The 18,037-nt window shown below is 38.5% G+C and overlaps 1 protein-coding gene across 2 annotated transcripts in view; it reads left to right on the top strand.

The window, feature by feature from the left end:
* The first annotated feature begins 3,287 nt into the window (after window positions 1-3,287).
* Window positions 3,288-18,037, top strand: part of NUP58 (nucleoporin 58) — a 40,221-nt gene continuing 25,471 nt past the window's right edge. Inside the window, exons 1-6 of one of the 2 annotated variants that reach the window (XM_035003671.1) lie at window positions 3,288-3,589; window positions 8,174-8,316; window positions 9,637-9,672; window positions 12,150-12,299; window positions 12,941-13,078; window positions 15,686-15,796. In XM_035003671.1, coding sequence (XP_034859562.1) covers window positions 3,483-3,589; window positions 8,174-8,316; window positions 9,637-9,672; window positions 12,150-12,299; window positions 12,941-13,078; window positions 15,686-15,796 — 685 coding nt within the window. In that variant the 5' untranslated portion in view covers window positions 3,288-3,482. The remainder of the gene's footprint in view (window positions 3,590-8,173; window positions 8,317-9,636; window positions 9,673-12,149; window positions 12,300-12,940; window positions 13,079-15,685; window positions 15,797-18,037) is intronic. The other variant, XM_035003672.1, reaches the window with a different exon arrangement.

The raw sequence follows: 18,037 nt of genomic DNA, 5'->3' as shown, positions 1-18,037 counted from the left end.
TAAATGAAATCTTAAAAAAAAAAATGTCACCATACAGCCAGTAAATCAGCGAAAGATGGGGTTTCTTAGCATGATTCTCATAATATAAAAAACAAGGGGAAGCAAAGTGGTTTGCTATATAATTTAGAATTTGAATCATTTGCTTCATTCTTGGAAAGCAATAATTCACATAGAATTGATACATGGGTTCAGGTCCCACCATGTCAAAGAGGAATATCTGAAACATCCTTTGGAATACAATGTGTTACTCTAAATAAGGATGGTTAAGCCAAATACCTGTGCTCCATGGTTTTGCCTGGCTGCATAGGCTTTAGGCTTAATTAGGCATGAAGCTTATGTTGACATTTTACTTCAAGCTTTCCACTGAATAACCAAATAACTGGCTTATAGTAACTGCTTTCTTTGGAGTTTTATTTCTGTAGAACAAAGGATGCAAAGTGTCTTCTTTTTGCTAATAGGACAACAGAAGACGCTATATGAGAAAAGTCTGAGGTCCAGTTTTACACTCGGTGTATCTAGAGGCATGTAATAGATCGCAATACTGCTGTTCGTTGAGTAGTCCATTTTCCATCTCTGCAGTGTTCCTCTCTGTGGCATCTTGGGGGTTACTGCTGCATAATTTAAACTACTCTGCCAGACAAAATGCCATACTAAAATTTTTTATAAAGTTAAAAGAATAGTTTGTCAATTTGAGTGACTCCCCCAATACACAAACTTTTATCTAAGTCATATTTCTCACTACTTTCTTTTATAAACTTATTCTTATTTTATTTATTTCATTTTTAAAAAGTAGACTCCACACCCAACATGGGGCTTGAATTCATGACCTTGAGAATCAAGAGTTGCATGCTCTACCAACTAAGCCAGTCAGGTGCCCCTTATAAACTTCTTTTTAAAATTGTTTTAGACTTACAAAATGATTGCAAAGATAATTCCTATATAGCCCACATCAGTTTCCCCTATTATGAAATATATTAGTCCCTACTACATTTTTACATCCTCTTTCCTTCCTGCTAATCTTATGTTTTGTTAATTAACATAGAAATTGTATGTGCCAAACATTTTAAAAAAATATGTTATTCATTTATTTGACAGAGAGAGCGAGCGAGCGAGAGCACAAACAGGGGGAACGGCAGGCAGAGGGAGAGGGAAAAGCAGGCTCCCCACTGAGCACAGAGCCCCACTTGGGGCTCTTAGTGGAAGGCAGAGGCTAAACCCACTGAGCCACCCAGGTGACCCTGTGCCAAGCATTTTGATCTTACTAATTTTAGGTTGATATTCTTCAAAAGTTTTGGAAAGAATACATAATGAGATTAAAAGATGTAGGGAGTCATATTCTATCTTCCTCCAAAAATCATCTCTTTTTCTTTTCCAGACAAAAGTACCCTAGATTTTTTCCCCCATAGTCCTCTTATTGACCATCTTATAAATCATCACTGATAATAGCATTCTCTAGATCACTGAAGTTCTAAAACCCTTATTTTATTTTTTCTTCTCCTGTTGAATCACTATGAAATTTTTCTTTATACTACAGTTCAAATATGTCCCTTTTTTATTATTCTTATGGTGACTTCCATAATATTTAAAATGCTAGTTTTTTAATTAAACAAACAGAGGTGAAGTGTAAGTGCTCAGGCTGCCATGACAAAATACCACAGACTGGGTGGCTTAAACAACAGAAATTTACTCCTCAGTTTTGGAGGCTGAGAAGTTCAAGGTAAGTTGCCCATCAGCTCTCTTCTTGCCTAAGAAGGCTGCCTTTTAGCTGTGTCCTCTGAAGTGGAGAAACAAGAGTTCTCTCATTTCTCTTCTTAGAAGGGAATTAATCCCATCATGAGGACCCCACCCTCATGACCTCATCTAACCCTAATTACGTTCCACAGGCCGTCTTTTCAAACACCATCACATTGGAGGGTAAGGCTCTAACACGTAAATCTTGGAGGGACACAATTCAGTCTACAGGAGGCAGCAATGCCCAACCTCAACAGAGGAGAAACTGCTGCATTAAGAGTTATGAGACCTGAGCTTAGAAAGATTTGTCATATGGAGGATGAATGCTAGGCTAAACAGCCACTGAGTGTTCCATCAAGGCAGTGCAATGGTGAGAACTGTTTTAGGAAAGCAAATCTGGTGGTTGCTTATGGGATGAATTTTACTGGAAGAAATCACAGGTAAGAAAACCATTTGCGGGAGTAATTTAACAATCTCTGAATAAAGACCCACATTATGATGACAGCACCCCATTCGCACCACTGACACGAAGCCTTTCCTGATCTTTCTACAAGACGGGATCTCTTCCTTAAATCTACACTTTTCTTATGTTTAGGGGTTGCTCATGGAACCCTTAAATTCCCCACTATATTGTGCTTGTTTCTGTACTTATCCCGTCCACTTTGCAGTTCCTCTGGTAGGTAGCAAAGGGGCGTCAGAGCAATGCAAAGCCCAAAGCCAGAATGCAGCCATCGGGGGGACCTCCCGCGATGGGCCGGGGGTCTCAAACTCCTACCCAGCAGGATACGCTGCAAAACTTCGTGGACTTGACCACATCCTTTGACGTCCAGGGGTATGCACAGCACCACCACCAAGTTCGGCCACCCCCCCCAAAGGACGCTCTCTGAGCCTCCTGGGTGGCAACTCGCAATGACTGCGCTTAACGGGCTCCAAACGCTGTGGAGCGGATGAATGAATTATTATCGATTGATTTCCGAACAGTCTGGGAACAAAGAAGCTCCCCGTCCTTCTCCGGGAAGGGACGGCAGCCAACCGAAGGCTGAGCGCGCCTCCTTTTCTATAGCAGGGCTTGGATTGCTCAATAGGGCCTTCCCCACTCTGGGATTTCGCGCATCCCTTTTAGCAGTAGGGAAACACGTAAGCAATAATTAAGATTCTACAGCCATAAAGTACACATTACGTCAACGCATATGCCAATACAGAACTAAAGGAAACGGTTTCGCTCGTCTTTAACGCTAAGCGCCTACTCCTTAAGAGGGCGCCTGGGTGGCTCAGATGGTTAAGCGTCTGCCTTCCGCTCGGGTCATGGTCCCAAGGTCCTGGGATCGAGCCCCATATCGGGCTCCTGGCTAGCAGGGAGCCTGCTTCTCCCTCTGCCTCTGCCTCTAACCCTGCTCATCCTCTCGCGCGCGTGCTCTCTCTCTCTCTCTCTCTCTCTCTCACCCAGCTCACTCCCTCCCAGGATGCTTTGCGCCGCGCGCGGCGCAGGGCGCGCAACCCACCCCCATCCCAGAGTGCCTTGCGCGGCGGGCTCGCTCCCGGTGGGTTACGTGCGCGCGGCGGGCGCCGGAACGTTCTCTCGGGTGGTTGCCCCACCCGCTTCGGCCTTGTCTTCTCAGCCACTGGGGCTTGAGGTTCCCGCCAGGTCGCGGCTGGGCGAGAGTGATGCTGCCCGGCCCGCCTTGGCTTTGAGGAGAGAGGAGCGTCCCAGACCCCTTGCAGCTTCCTGACGGCGCTGAGCCCTGGCAGCCATGTCCACGGGGTTCTCCTTCGGAACCAGCACACTGGGCTCCACCACCGTAGCCGCCGGCGGGACCGGCGCAGGCGGCGGTTTCTCCTTCGGGACGGGAGCATCTAGGTAACCGCGCTTCCTCGCCTTCCCGGCCCGGGTCCTCCCCGCGAGACTCCGGTGGGTGGGCCCGTCCCGCTCTCTTCCCGCTGGCTTCCTTTCTGGTGGGCCTGGAACAAAAAACCAAAAAACAAAACTTGCGCAGCGCCAGCCTCGTAGTTCTGCCGTTTGGCGGCCTGATGGGGAGGATGGTCACAGGGTTGTGAGGTCCCCAGAATCCACAGCGGTTCACACAGTGTCCCTACCGAGTGGGGTCTGGCTGGGTGAAAGGGCCTGGGATTTCACGCCGAGCCCTCTCAGTGCGGCAGTCTGAGGCACAGAACGAATGAACGACATTGTGGCTACTCTGGAGTTTCAGAAAAAGACAATAGGAAATTTTAAGGAGGACGATTACAAGTTTATCTCTGATAATTCAGATTCAATTGCAGGATATACGGTTTGGGACATTCCAGTGCTTTAATGACTTTGTGGCATTTTAAACGAGCTCACATCTTTGTACCTCCTGGAACCCTATCCTTTGTTACTGTAGTTTCTTGTTTTAAATACGTGTTGTAGAATTTATTGGTGATAATTTTGAACAGTATGTGCAAATTAGTGTACGTGAGTGTTGTGTTGTAATGACTCACATGGTCTTTTGCTTACACTGAAAAATGTAGGTATAGCATATTTGTCGTTTTTGTGCAACCTGCTAAACCACCACTTCAGGCGGTGACGAAATACAGCTAGCAGAAGTCCAGAAAGAGACAATTAAAATAGTTAAACGTCATTTTCATGGTGAGAGATTTAATGTTTAGAACTCAGTCTTTTTAAAAAGGTAAAAGTGGAGGAGTTAATGAAATCAAGAAGTGTGCATAGAAAGTGTTACAAGGTATCTCCTGAAGTTGAGGGATGTCATTGTAGATTAAAAAGGCAAAAATATCTTCCTTGTATTAGAAAGGGGGGGGCAGACTACACAGTCAAGTAAAAAATCTGGGAATTTCCCTTAATACCTCCTTTTCTCTGTGCACCTTTAATCAGCAAGGCCTGATAATTTTAATTTTCAGTTTCCATTTGCTTCACTTGCAGTGCCACCATCCTGTTGCAGGCTCTTGTCATTCATGGAACAAATATTCATTGAATACACTCCTATATAATAGACTCTGTTTTAGGTGGTGAGATAAATAAGGGTCCTGCTCTCCTGAAGCTTACATTCTTATGTAAATACTTAGGATTTCTTCCAGGTTTTCAACCAGTAACCCTTCTCATATTTGATGAAAACTATTCCCATCATCTCCTACTTTGATTAGTTCAGTGGAATCGTAATTGCTGTTTCAAAAATCTACTTTGATGTCAAGCCTTTTTTAACACATAATCAGAGTCATTTTTTAAAATTCCCATTGCCTTCCTTTAATGATTTTTCATTATCCTTGGAATGAAGTAAAAATAAATTTTACCATGATCCACAAGATCCAAATAATCTGGAACTTCTTCAGACTCATCCTGAGCCCAACTCCTCATTTCAGTTTGCCACAATTCAGTGATTCAGACTCTACCATGAAAAAAATTACAGGCAAAGAAATAACTGAAACAAAGTTTCAAAGGAAGATATTTACCCTTAATTTATGTGATGCCCTTTGATATTTTCTGTTCTGTTCCATTTCATTTTTTAAAATGCCAGTTGTGATCTACTAAATTGATTTTATACTCCTAATCTTAGTTTGAAAAATACTGCTGTAGCAACTTGGGCATTTTCTCAGTTCCTCAGGTAGGCTTGGCCAAACCCCTTCCCACTTGGGAGCAGTTCCCTCTGATTGGAATTCCCCTACCACCTCCTGCCTCATATGCCAAGCTAGTGTCTACTTTTGGGACTCACATGTTAACATCTCCAGAGAGGCAGTTCTTAGGTCTGCAAGTGTACAGGAGGTTTCCATCTTCATAGTACCCTGTAACATAGCACTTATCACGGTTGTAATCAGTTCGTTGTATTTTTTGTTGACTTATTTTCTGATCCCAGCAATAGAATAGAAGCTCCATGACAGTGAAGACCTTTTCATACTGGTTTTTTTTTTAAGTAGACACAGTGGAGCTCAATACACATTTTTCTGAATGAATGAATGATTGAGTAATCTCTTTCTCTCACTTAACTGGAAACTTCCTGAACTGGATCTGAGTCTTATTTACCACTCCATCCTCAGTCCCTATGACAGTTCCTGGCACATGAAGAGGGCTTTAATAAATATTGGTTGATTGAGTAAAGGAGTTATTAGTGATCAGCTAGAAACATGTACACAGTCTTTAGAAGGGCTTAGATAAGGGGCACCTGGCTGGTTCGGTCAGAATAGCATGAAACTCTTGATCTCGGGATGGTGAAAGCCCCACACTGCGTGTAGAGATAAATAAAATAAACTTTAGAAGGGCTTACCTAAATGAACGAAAGGAGACACAGTCTAACATTTTTCTGGTGGAGTACTGGTTTGGAGACCTGACTTCCCCTAGTGCCATCTGGTGATTTGGTCTCTTTAGGTAAATCATTTTAGTGAAGTTACTTTCCAAGCCTCAGTTCCCACATCTGGAAAAGGGGTATAATATATTTACTTCACAGAGTTGTTGAATGAGGTAAAGCACGTAAAAGTACTTAGCATCATATCTGGCACTTGGTAAGTGCTCAATAAATGTTACTTTCTAAGTCCACATTAGGGCATGCTGGAGAAGTTAAAACAATATTCCTGACCTGTTGGAGACAACTTGGCTTTTCTGTAACACATCCTGATGAGTCATTGGCAGATAATAGTGGTTTGAGGCAAAACTTGGTCCTGTCTGGGGTAGCTTTTGTTAAACTAAGTCAATTTCTCTCCTGCGAGAAATTTCTCTTCTGCTTTCTTGAGTAAGAAGATACCACTTTGATGTAATTCTTTGGTAATGTTTTCACATTTAATTATGAAACACTTCATTGTGTCTTCAGTTATCTTAAATTGTGTCAAGAAATTTTAAATATTTTAATTGTCTAAAAATACATAATTTCACTGTACACCTTTTGTATATTAATGGAATAGCAGTAAAACCAAATGGGATCACTGAATTATTTGGGAGGGAGGAGAGCATAATAACCATTTTCTTAATTTGAGGTCTTCAAAATTTGCCAATAATGTTTATTAAAATACCTTTTTATTTCAGTTGATTAAGTGTTTAAAGATTTGTGCTTTGTTGGTGAGACCTTGCAACCCTGTGCTGCCAACCCTCTGTACTTCACACACCTATGCTCCTAGAGATCATTTTAAAATCAGTGATAACCTAAGACATAGGGTGCACTCCCCTTTTTCCCCCGTACTCAGTGTTGATGTCTGATTTCAGGTTCTATTCCCCTCATGGTGATGGGCTGGCATAATACCTTGTATATAATGTGTTTAGTTGAATTTATTAAGTTCCTACTGATGACAGTAGTAACAACATTTATTAAGTGAAGTTAATTCACCATGCACACAATCTCTTAATCTTTTGCAAAAATTCTGTTAAGTGGGCACTGTTATTCCCATTTTGCATATGAGGAAATAGAGGATCAAAAAGGCTAAGTTACGTCACACAAGTCCCAGGACATTGGGGAGCTGGTACTAGAAGCCAGCCATAACACTGTTGCCTCCTTAAATTGAAATGTCCCAGACTTTTAAGCTTTTTAAACCTGACCTTGACTTTTATGGTGATTGTGTCTGTATGGAAGGGCAGGCAGATGGAATAAAGATACCTATATAGGATGAATGGGAGCTCCCATTATGTTATGTGTTATAATCTCTCTTAACTCTCCTACACAATTTTTGGAGTGTCAAGTTGAAAGATTTTTTGTTTATTTTTATAATTTGCTCTCCCACCTATAGATAGCAAATATGAGCCCCTGAGTTTTGATAAGAACAGTTGAAATTTGTGAACTTTGTTCACATCCCTTGTTATTATCAGCTGTTCTTTTTAAGCTTTCAAGAACTCTGAAGAGGATTTCTGCTGATGAACGAACACATAATCTGGATAGAGAGTAGTTTTGCTTTGTATTTTACTCTTGCCAGGTTATGTTTAGTCCTTTTCCCCTTCCCACACCGACCCCAGTTCTTATTGCTGTTTTGGTGGCAAGAAAACTAACTGCATCCCCCACTCCCTGCCCAACTCCATAAATATGGTGATATAGCAACAGAGAGGTGGTGAAGACAGCTTAGAATAACTTTTCTATTTCTGAGCATGTTTTATTTTTCTTTATGTTATTAGTAGTTGGGGAAGAACAAATGTATTTAGAAGTGTGAACTATATACATGAGTCATTCAAGAGGAAAATGATCCACATTCATAGGATTTCTCTATGGCCATTTAAAAATATGCTAGCTTTCAATAAAACTTATAAAAGTAGAATATGTGATACTTGGGATCTGAAATCTTTTGTATGTGACTTTTTTTTAAAAGAGAACAGGAAAATACTTGAATTTGGTTTGTTAAAAATAGTTCCTTTTGTATCCTATGGTGATATATTGAATACGTTAAATGAAAGAAAGTACTTAACCTTGAAGAGTTAATTTTTATTTTTCTTAAGGAAATACTGGTTCTAGTAGACTTTGTTTTGTGTTTTTTTATAAACAAGCAACCCTTCTGTGGGGCTCAATTTTGGAACTCTTGGAAGCACTGCAACTCCTGCAACTACATCTGCTCCTTCAGGTGGTTTTGGCACCGGGCTCTTTGGATCGAAACCTACCACTGGGTTCACTCTAGGAGGAACAAATACAGGTAAGGAGGATTGTCACATTTTCAGGGAGTAGGTATGGGATATTCTTTTTCAAGTTCTGTTCTATATCTGTTCCCTTCATAGGGATTGTCTTTGGTGACAGACCTAAAAAATGGTAAATACTAAGATGAAAAAAATATATAGGGATGTGGAATTAAGGGCCAGTGATAGGCCCAACATTGGTTATGATGTATTTTAGTGTAAAGGAAAACACATATTTCCGGGTGCCTGGGTAGGTGGCTCAGTTGGTTAAGGGTCCAGCTCTTGATTTCCTCTCAGGTCATGATCTCATGGTTGCAGAATGAACCCCTCTTTGGGCCTCAGGCTCCTCAGGGAGTCTGCTTGAGATTCTCTCTTTTCCCTATCCCCCTGTCGCGCCCCTCCCCCTCCCACACTCGAGCTGTCTTTCAAAAATAAATCTTAAAAAAAGGGAAGGAAAACACATTTAAAGAAATAAGATCTCTTTTTTTTAAATAACTTTTTAAAAATATACTTGACACAAAGAAGATACACATCTCTTTAAATATAATGAATTAATTTAATTTTTATATTAGATTATATAATGCAGTGTTTAACCTTAGTGAAGATAAGCCAGGTTTACCAATTTGGACATTAATTAATTTAGCCACATATGTGGGACAGTCAGCATCCTATCTTACTATAACATTATCATTTACCTTCCTAAGAGATGTTTTAAGTTTTTGTATTATTAAAACAGTTGTTTTGATGGGAAAAGGGCAAGAGGTCAAGGTTTCTGGTAGACATTTCTATAATAAAAAGCTGTTTGTTTTTTAATACTTACAGACATTTGGTTATTATTAAGTTAAAAATATGTTTCACTGGTGCTGCTGTTTAAAAAGTTTACTTCTTTATTTACTCTTTATTCTCTACCCTCAGGGACTCTTAGTCTGTTACCACTTTTTGCATTGACCTTCCAGCTTTGACTGCAACTTTTCACAGCAATACATAGAAAATGTAAGAACTGCAGGAGTAAATATGAGAGCAGCCAGTGAGCTTCTTGAGACAACACTGTGTGCCAGTGTTTGCTTGGAGTAGCTTTTTTACTTCTTGCCTAGTGTTGTTATAAGCATTAGTTGTTTGCATTTATAAATCTTATTCCCTAATATATCAAATTATATACAGCCTGTAATATGAAAACCAGTGCTATAGGAAGAATGTTTGTTTTAGTGGTTATGGTAGAAAATACTGGTTGTTGTAGTATCACACCCTCAGGATGACTCCCAAGTCTTGCCCTTGTGATAAACTCCAAAAAATGTCATCTTCCATTGATGATTGAATTTTATTTCTCTTTTTGTCCCCAGGAATAGCAACAACTATAACTACAGGATTAACTCTGGGTAAGAATTTTTGAGGAAAGATCCCAGATCTGTGGTTTTCTACTCTTCTCTTTCTTAATATCTCACAGAGCTGGGGTATAGAAGGAAGCATGTAAGGAACCTAATATAGATCACAGACACTGACTCATCACAGAACCTTTCAGTATTGGAGTTTTTAAAAAAGTCAATGACTTTTTAATTCAGGAAAAAACCCTTAAATACAGATATGGGGGCTCCTGGGTGGCTCAGTCATTAAGCGTCTGCCTTCGGCTCAGGTCATGGTCCCAGGGTCCTGGGATCGAGCCCCACATCGGGCTCCCTGCTCAGCAGAGAGCCTGCTTCTCCCTCTCCCCCTGCTTGTGTTCCCTTTCTCACTGTGTCTCTCTCTGTCAAATAAATAAATAAAATCTTAAAAAAAAAAAAATACAGATATGGTTTTTCTGTGGAGATTTATTTCACACTGAATTTTGTAGTCATTTGAATCCTTTTGGTGAAAAAAATCAACAAACTATAGGCCAGAAGTCTTGGAATTAAACCCTGCTTGTACCTCCAAATCATTGTGAGGTCTTAGGTGGTCATAGAGTATCTGGCAGCTTTTAGTTACTTATAAAAGGGGTGTATTGGACTAAAACGTTTTTGGATTCCCTTCCAGCTCAAAAACATCATAGTTCTCTGTAATGATATGCCAAAGGGAATGTGAGTGAAGTAGGATGGCAGTTAATAATGTCAAAGGAAATGAATGAATGAGAGGACAGTGAGGAAACTCAATAAAAGTTAGATTTATTAATTTAACTGACATTAAATAAAAAGTTTAAATAAACTAAAGATTGGTGGACTTTCTTCATTTGGATGCTACTCACCTGTTACCAGCAGAAGGTGTAACACATCTGTTTACTACCAGAGTTTTGGACAGGATTGGCTTCAAGGGCAAGCAGTGGATTCTCTTATTTTCTGAGATTGGAGAACCCATACAGGATTTCAAAGCACTGTACTCTGGCAGGAATTTCTGGTTGTGGTAAGGGCAATCCAAAAGTTTAATTTCTGGCAGCTGCTTCTCTCAGTGCCTTGAGGAGAAGCCAAAATGCAGGTCGTTATGTATTTCTTTATTTAATATTTTTGAGCAGCTATTACTTCCTAACTCTGTGGCCTTAGGTATACATGATGCTTTGAACATTTAGTATTAGCTGTTGGTGTGGTGATGGTACTGGTGGGGAGGATGGTACTGATGATTGTCAGCTGCTGAGTGCATGAGCAAGGCATTCAGTGGGTTATGAGGTGAAGGTGACTGGCAGGTGTAGTAATATGTTCTTGTGTGATCTGGTAAATGCTCTAACAGATGTATGAAAGGCACCAAGGAAAGCAGAGGAAGATAAGAGTAGGAGTTTATTTGGGGTGGCAGAAAACATCATTCCTGATGGAGGAGTGGAAAGGCCCAATCATAAAGGGATCCAGGGAAATAGGAAAAGTACTTGGTTCTTGGAGTTTAGGATTCAGAAGTGGGAATGGTAGGGAGAGGGGGTGTGAGGAGCATGTGGGTGCCACGCCTTTGTAGAGATAGTGTAGAGCTAATGGGAGCCTTCAGTCAGGGAGAATCACCGGGGTATTATTTTTTGGTGGTGTTCTCTCATTTTTAAAGTAACTGAAGTAATTCGAAGAATAGATTAAAGTTTAGAAGGACTGATAGCACAGAAACAAATTAAGAGGTTATTGTAATTGTCCTTGAGAGGGAGATGACCTGAGCTAAGGGTTTTGAGGTTGCTTGTAATCCAGGGATATTTCTGCAGTAGAATCAATAGGATTTGTGACTAATAGAATGCAGGAGAGAGAAGGAATGTCAGGGGTGAATATGGTTTCTGGCTTGAGCAACCAAGTGGACCATGGCAGGGGATTTAGGAACGTTTTTGTGTAGGGAGACGAGGTGCAAAGGGAAGGGACATCCAGGTGGAACTAACCAGGGGAGACTCCGGTAGGTGTAGATTTAGACCCATATTCCCCTAGTGGAAATTCTGCAGTTGGGAAGTATGGAAGCAGGTCTGGAGCCATAGGCAGTATCATTTAAGAAGTGAACAGAGGAAGGAGATGGACAAAAGCAGATTGAAAGGCGTAGCAGGAGCTGACAGAAACACAGAAGGAAATGGAAGCAGTAGAGAATGGTGGTTTAAATAGCCTTGGAGGGGAGGGATGTTTTTCTGCTGAGTATAAAGAAAAGGAAGGATAAATGTTGTTTTAGGTAAATCCAGGGATAGAACTGAACTTGGATTTCAATATTACCACGTTGATTGGACTTTCTTTTGCTTTTTTTAAAATCATAGGGTCCTCTTTTAAGTATTCACCATGATTTGGTTCCAACTTCTATATTTTCCTTTTTCATATATATCCAAATATCTTTCTATCTACAAAAGTAGGATCACAAACTTTTAGGGATCCTGACTGAAACTGGTATAATACATACACAGTTATGGTAAAATAGGATTTGTTTGTTTGTTTGTTTGACACAGGAACGCCAGCTACTACATCTGCGTCTACAACAGGTTTCAGTTTAGGATTCACTAAACCTGCCGCATCTGCCACACCATTTGCTCTCCCTATTACTTCTACCTCAGCTAGTGGTCTTACTCTTTCGTCTGCTCTGACATCAACTCCAGCAGGTGAGGCAGAATGGAAAAAGTCACGTTTTATGGTTGAATTTTATTTTGTTTTTGGCTAGTGAATATAGGTATCCACCTTTATTAGATAACTTCAGTTTTGGAAAGTTTTTATTTTAATCAGTCAGCAGTTTTGACCTATAAAATTGCTGATTTGTGAAGGTCATCATTGGGCTTTAAAGCAGCAGGGGCCATCCTGGAAGCTGGTCTCTATTTACAGAGCAAAGCAGGGACAGGGTGAGAGGTAAAATGTAAAACTATTAATATCCAAGGAGCATTTGGGTGACAAGGAAGGATAAAGAGTTTGCCTAAACCTTGCCTGGCTTTTGAAGGCGAAGTTGGTGTCCTGGGTTGAAAACTCTTTATTACTGTCTGGAATCAGTTACCTGATACCATTCTAGTATTACCCAAAACTCTTATTTCTGTCACTAGCTTTTGCTTTAAGGTACTATTTGTCTTTATTCTTAAGTATATATAATTTTATCTTTAGTGAGTAATTTTTCCTAAGAGCGAATTTTATCATGGACATGAGGGGGGTTTTTTTGTTGTTTTTTTTTTTTTGGTTTTTTTGGAAATGTTTTGCATTTTCTCTGGTGTTCTTAGAAATGTTTCCTTGTGAAGCCTTACGATTTCACTTTTTATAGCATCTACAGGATTTACCCTAAATAATTTGGGTGGAACAACAGCCACAACTACCACTGCATCAACAAGCCTTTCCTTAGGGGGAGCCTTAGCTGGTTTGGGAGGGTCGCTTTTCCAGAGTTCAAATACAGCGACATCAGGTAATTGATGATACTCATTTTCCAAAATAGTAAATATTTATATTTAAATTTACTTTATATTTTGACGTTTTGAACAGACCACTTTGTCTCTTTAACCTGTATGTTTTTTGTTTAGTATGAAAACTGAATTATAAAATACTGTTTTTCATACATAATTGGACATCTTAGCCATATTGTAGAAATAAATTTTTCTGTTTCTCAATATTGACTGACTAGATAAAGAAGCAAAGAAGGGCCTGTTTAAGGAGCCTGTAAACTATTCTAGAGAAACTTATCTTTTTAATAAATGCCAGTTGCATAGTTTTGGATCATTTAGTATCTAAGTTAATTGTAAAACAACTTGACCTTTTAAGCCCTGGTTTTAAGCATGGCTTTCCATTACAGACATCAGGAAAGGGTTGGCATGCTTTGAAGACAACATTTTAGAACACAAGTATTAAATTTATTATAGTCAGGCAAAATACTAAAGTACCAATTCACTTGGCAGAGAATACTTAATATTTTTATCTTGGATTGATTTTTCATTACATGCTTATTTTGATATTAGCCTCATGTTAAGGATTCTATGGATGTTTTGAATATTGGGAATGAATAATAGAGGAAACATACTATATATAATGTAATAAAATGTAAGAGTGAGAAGAGCTTTCCTCTGACTTGAAAACATTGTATGATTATCTCAAATAGCAATATCACATCAAGAATTTCTCTTTAACAATTTATGAGTTAGGAAAAACATGTTTTTCAACATTGAAACATGTTGAAATCACAGAATTTCCAATAATACGTATGTTCGTTTATAATGGCTATTTAATTTCAGAAGTTTTACTGAACACCTATAGGTGTCTAATATTTGGTTGTGTGGGAAAGATGAAGGAGTATGACCTGGTGTTTTCTATTAAACAGTTCTTTCATGTACTCTATTCAGATACTAAATTTAATGAAGAAACTCTTGGTCAGTGGGAGGGGAAAAAAGGAGATGGTGAAGATCATCTGTAAAAATTTGTAGCATTTAAGTTTGCATTGATCTTTCAAATACTTATCTTTGTCACTATTGTCTAACCTTGTGGGTATTCAGAATGTCTCCTAATAACCAAATCACTGGATGACTATAACATACATTCTTTGCAGGATAAGTATTTAAACATCTCTCCCAAAAATTCCTATGAGAGCAAAACACAAAAATAGCAGAAAGGGGAGGTGGAGGATTGTTTTTGTGTCTCGCTAATGAGTTTTTAGGCCTGTTCTAATTTTTGCTAGGCTCTAGACACACGTCAGTGCCTGATTTATGGTTATGCTAACCTAAAGATGCCACTGATTTTTTTTAAAAAATGGACCTTTATTTAGCTATATTTTTTGTCGCACATTGTCAGTATTTAAATCCGGTTTTCAGTTATCCCATGCTCTTATCCAGTACATCCTACTGTTTCCTCTGTTTCTAAAGTAAATAGCGTCTGTCCAAAAAGAACCACAGTTGTGTCAGCTTGGGAATGCATGGACTTAGATGATTTACCAATGCACGTCTTTTTAAAATTTTGCTACGTGATTCACAAGCATACATTAATGACTTAGGAGTAACTGTAGTTTAGTCCCTTAAGTTCCTTTTGTCAGTGAGGTAGAATTTAAATAAATGAAGTCTACTTCTTTCATTAAAGTTTTGTTAAGAAAACGTAGGAGTATAAAATTTTGATGATGTTTGAACTGTAAGGCTTCCAACTCTCAATTCTTTAAATTTCATTAATAGTAAAACTATTTGCTTTATGTTATATTGAAATCTTATAAATCATTAGTAGATTATTTTATTTATTTATTTATCTGTCACCAGCTTAATTGAGATATAATTGAGAAGTAAAATTGTAAGATACTTAAAGTGTAGAGCATGATGATTTCATATATACATGCACAATGTAAATTCCCATCAAGTTAATTAACACATCCAATATTAGATTATTTTAAAAGTATACAATTCCAAAGCATGACTGGAAGACAAGAAGTATTCACCTGAAAATACACAAACTAAAACTGCTTTTTTAGGAGGGTTTAAAAAAAACCAATAAGTAGTATGTTCACATTTATTGAATTAACAGATACGCTCTGATGTTTTTAGTAAAGAAAAATTGATAGACCCATAAATACAGAGAACTGATGGTTGCCAGAAAGGGTAGGCAAAATGGGTGAAGGGGAAGGGGGTGGTACAGGCTTCCAGTTATGGAATGAGTAGGTCACTGGGATGAAAGGTATAGCCTAGGTAATATAATCAATGTTATTATAATAAGGTTGTATGGTGACAGATGGGGTAGTGACACTTGTGAACATAGCATAATGTGTAGACTTGTCAAATCACTGTTGTACACTAATGTGACATTGTGTGGTGACATTGTGTGTCAACTACGCTTTAAGAAATGACCTAAAAAGTAAAGAAGTTAAAATTACATCATCCAAACTACATATACCATTGCCTCACTCCAGACTTATTCCTTGTTATTTACTTAAGTATGAAGAAAAACGGGATCCAACTTAAAAGCATTTGAGAGCTTTGGTCATTAAGGGAAAATCATTATAAAGACTTTCAGTGAACTTTGTAAATTATATTTGGCTTATTTGTAGGACTTGGACAGAATGCTTTAGGCTTGACTTTGGGAACCACAGCAGCTACTTCAACTGCAGGCAATGAAGGTCTTGGTGGTATAGATTTTAGTAGCTCATCAGATAAAAAGAGTAAGTAATGTTATATTCTAACAGTAACTTAAATTCCTATGTCAGGAAGATTTTTAGTTATATATTCAGTAGTAAAGTTTTTACTTTTAAATTTGTTTGCTTTATATTTCACAAATTTTGTGTGTATTGTGTGTTTAAGATTTTATTTTTGTAAAAAACAGTTTTGTATGTGCTTATGTCTTATGTAGCTATCTTAATGTGTGTATTAATATATATTCTTAAGTTGGGATCATGCACACATATAGGGTATACAAGTTGACCCTTGAACAACATGCTTTGAACTGTTCAGGTCCACTTATATGTGGATTTTTTCCAATAAATAACAGTGGAGTACTATAAATGTGTTTTCCTTATGATTTTCCTAAAACATTTTCTTTTCTCTATCTTATTTTATTGTAAGAATGCAGTATATAGTACATATACCAAGTGTGTGTTAATTGACTTTATGTTGTCAGTACAATTTCTGGTCAGCAGTAAGCTATTAGTAAAGATTTTGGGGAATCAAAAATTATGCACGGATTTTCAACTACCTGGGGGGTTGGGACCCCTAATCCCTGCATTGTTCAAAGGTCAACTGTATTGCTTTGTAATCTGTTCTTTCTCGTGTATTATATCACAAGTATTTGTCAGTTCAGTAATTCTTTTAGGGGTATTCTACTGTTGCTTAATATCAGCATTATGAATTGATATATCATTAATCAACCATTATTCTATTGTTAGTGTTTGTTTTCAGTTCATTTATTCTAGGAAGTAGAAGCTCAACATATTGAGCATCCTTATAGAAAGAGGCAAAATAGGGCGCCTGGGTGGCTCAGATGGTTGAGCGTCTGCCTTCGGCTCAGGTCATAATCTCAGGGTCCTGGGAGCGAGTCCCGCATCGGGCTCCCTGCTCCTTGGGAGCCTGCTTCTCCCTCTGCCTTTCTCTCTCGCTCTGTCTCTCATGAATAAAAAAAAAAAAAAAAAAAAAGAAAGAGGCAAAATAGTATTGTAGTTTAAGGGTATAGACTTGAGCTGAAATCATCTGGTTTCAAATCCCTCCAGCTATTTACAAGCTCTGTGACCTTATTCAAGTTATTTATCCCTCTGTGCGTTAGTTTCTTTATGTAAAGTGGGGGAAAATAATAGTACCTACTTGACAGTGTTGGTCTGAGGATTACTATTTATAAGACTTCAGCAGAGCCAGGCACATAGTAGATGCTGTCTAGGTGTTTGCTTTTATTATAAGTTTTCATTCATATTTTTGGTTATTTTTTCAAGACAAATACCTAGAAACTGAATCATTGGCTTAAAGAAAGGGACAGTTTTGGAGACCCTTGGTATATATTGTGAAATCACTTTTCAGAAAGGTTTTACCAATCTATTTCCCACCAGCCAGTATGAAAATGCCCTTCTCGCTGTGTTCTTGCCATGCTGAATATTCTTTTTAAAAATTGCCAGTCTAGATTCATTTTGAAAAGTGTTTTAGGGACGCCTGGGTGCCTCAGTCAGTTAAGTGTCTGCCCTTAGCTCAGGTCATGATCCCAGTATCCTGGAATCGAGTCCCACATCAGGCTCCCTGCTTAGCAGGGAGCCTGCTTCTTCTCTCTCTGCCACTCCCCCTGCTTGTGCTCTTTCTCTCTGGCAAATAAAATCTTAAAAAAAAAAAAAAAAAGAAGTGTTTTAGTTTTGTTGTTCCTGTGCATGAGTTTTTGTTTTGCCTTGCAATGTCTCTTATGCCTCTGGAGAAAGCATGTTTCAGTAGGGTATATATATGCATATTGCATTGAACCCCTCTGAAGAACTTAGAATGAGGTAATAGATGAAGATGTAAAATATGCCGTGTCCATATATCTCTGTAAGAATTTTTTGTTTTGGACATGGTTTTTATTATATAGAGATACTATTCTAGGGTGAAGTACTGTTTTAAAAGTTGGCTATCCTAAAATCCTTTTAAACTTAGAAAATTTGGGATTATTTTTATTTGAATGAAAATTGAATTTTAAACATAGGGGTCTATCTCTTGTTTTTACTTAGTTTTATTTGTAGCAACTTCAAAATTAGAAAAATTATCTTAGATGTTTTAGCAGCTTATTTTTTTACTCAGCTGGAGCAGTTTGGTACCCTCCAACTACTTTGATTTTAATTATGAAACTGTTTCTCTTTTTATTGTAATTGCTTTTAGGTTCTATGTGAAAGAGCTGATTGAGGCAAAGGAGTAAGAGAAATATAAGGAGTTAATCTCCCCTACTTTTCCCCCCCGCC

This window comes from Mirounga leonina, unplaced genomic scaffold, assembly GCF_011800145.1.
Source record: "Mirounga leonina isolate KUSES-001 unplaced genomic scaffold, KU_Mleo_1.0 Mir_127, whole genome shotgun sequence".
Taxonomy (NCBI): domain Eukaryota; kingdom Metazoa; phylum Chordata; class Mammalia; order Carnivora; family Phocidae; genus Mirounga; species Mirounga leonina.
Note: the sequence above shows the minus strand (reverse complement) of the source record. Positions and strands in the feature narration are given on the sequence as shown.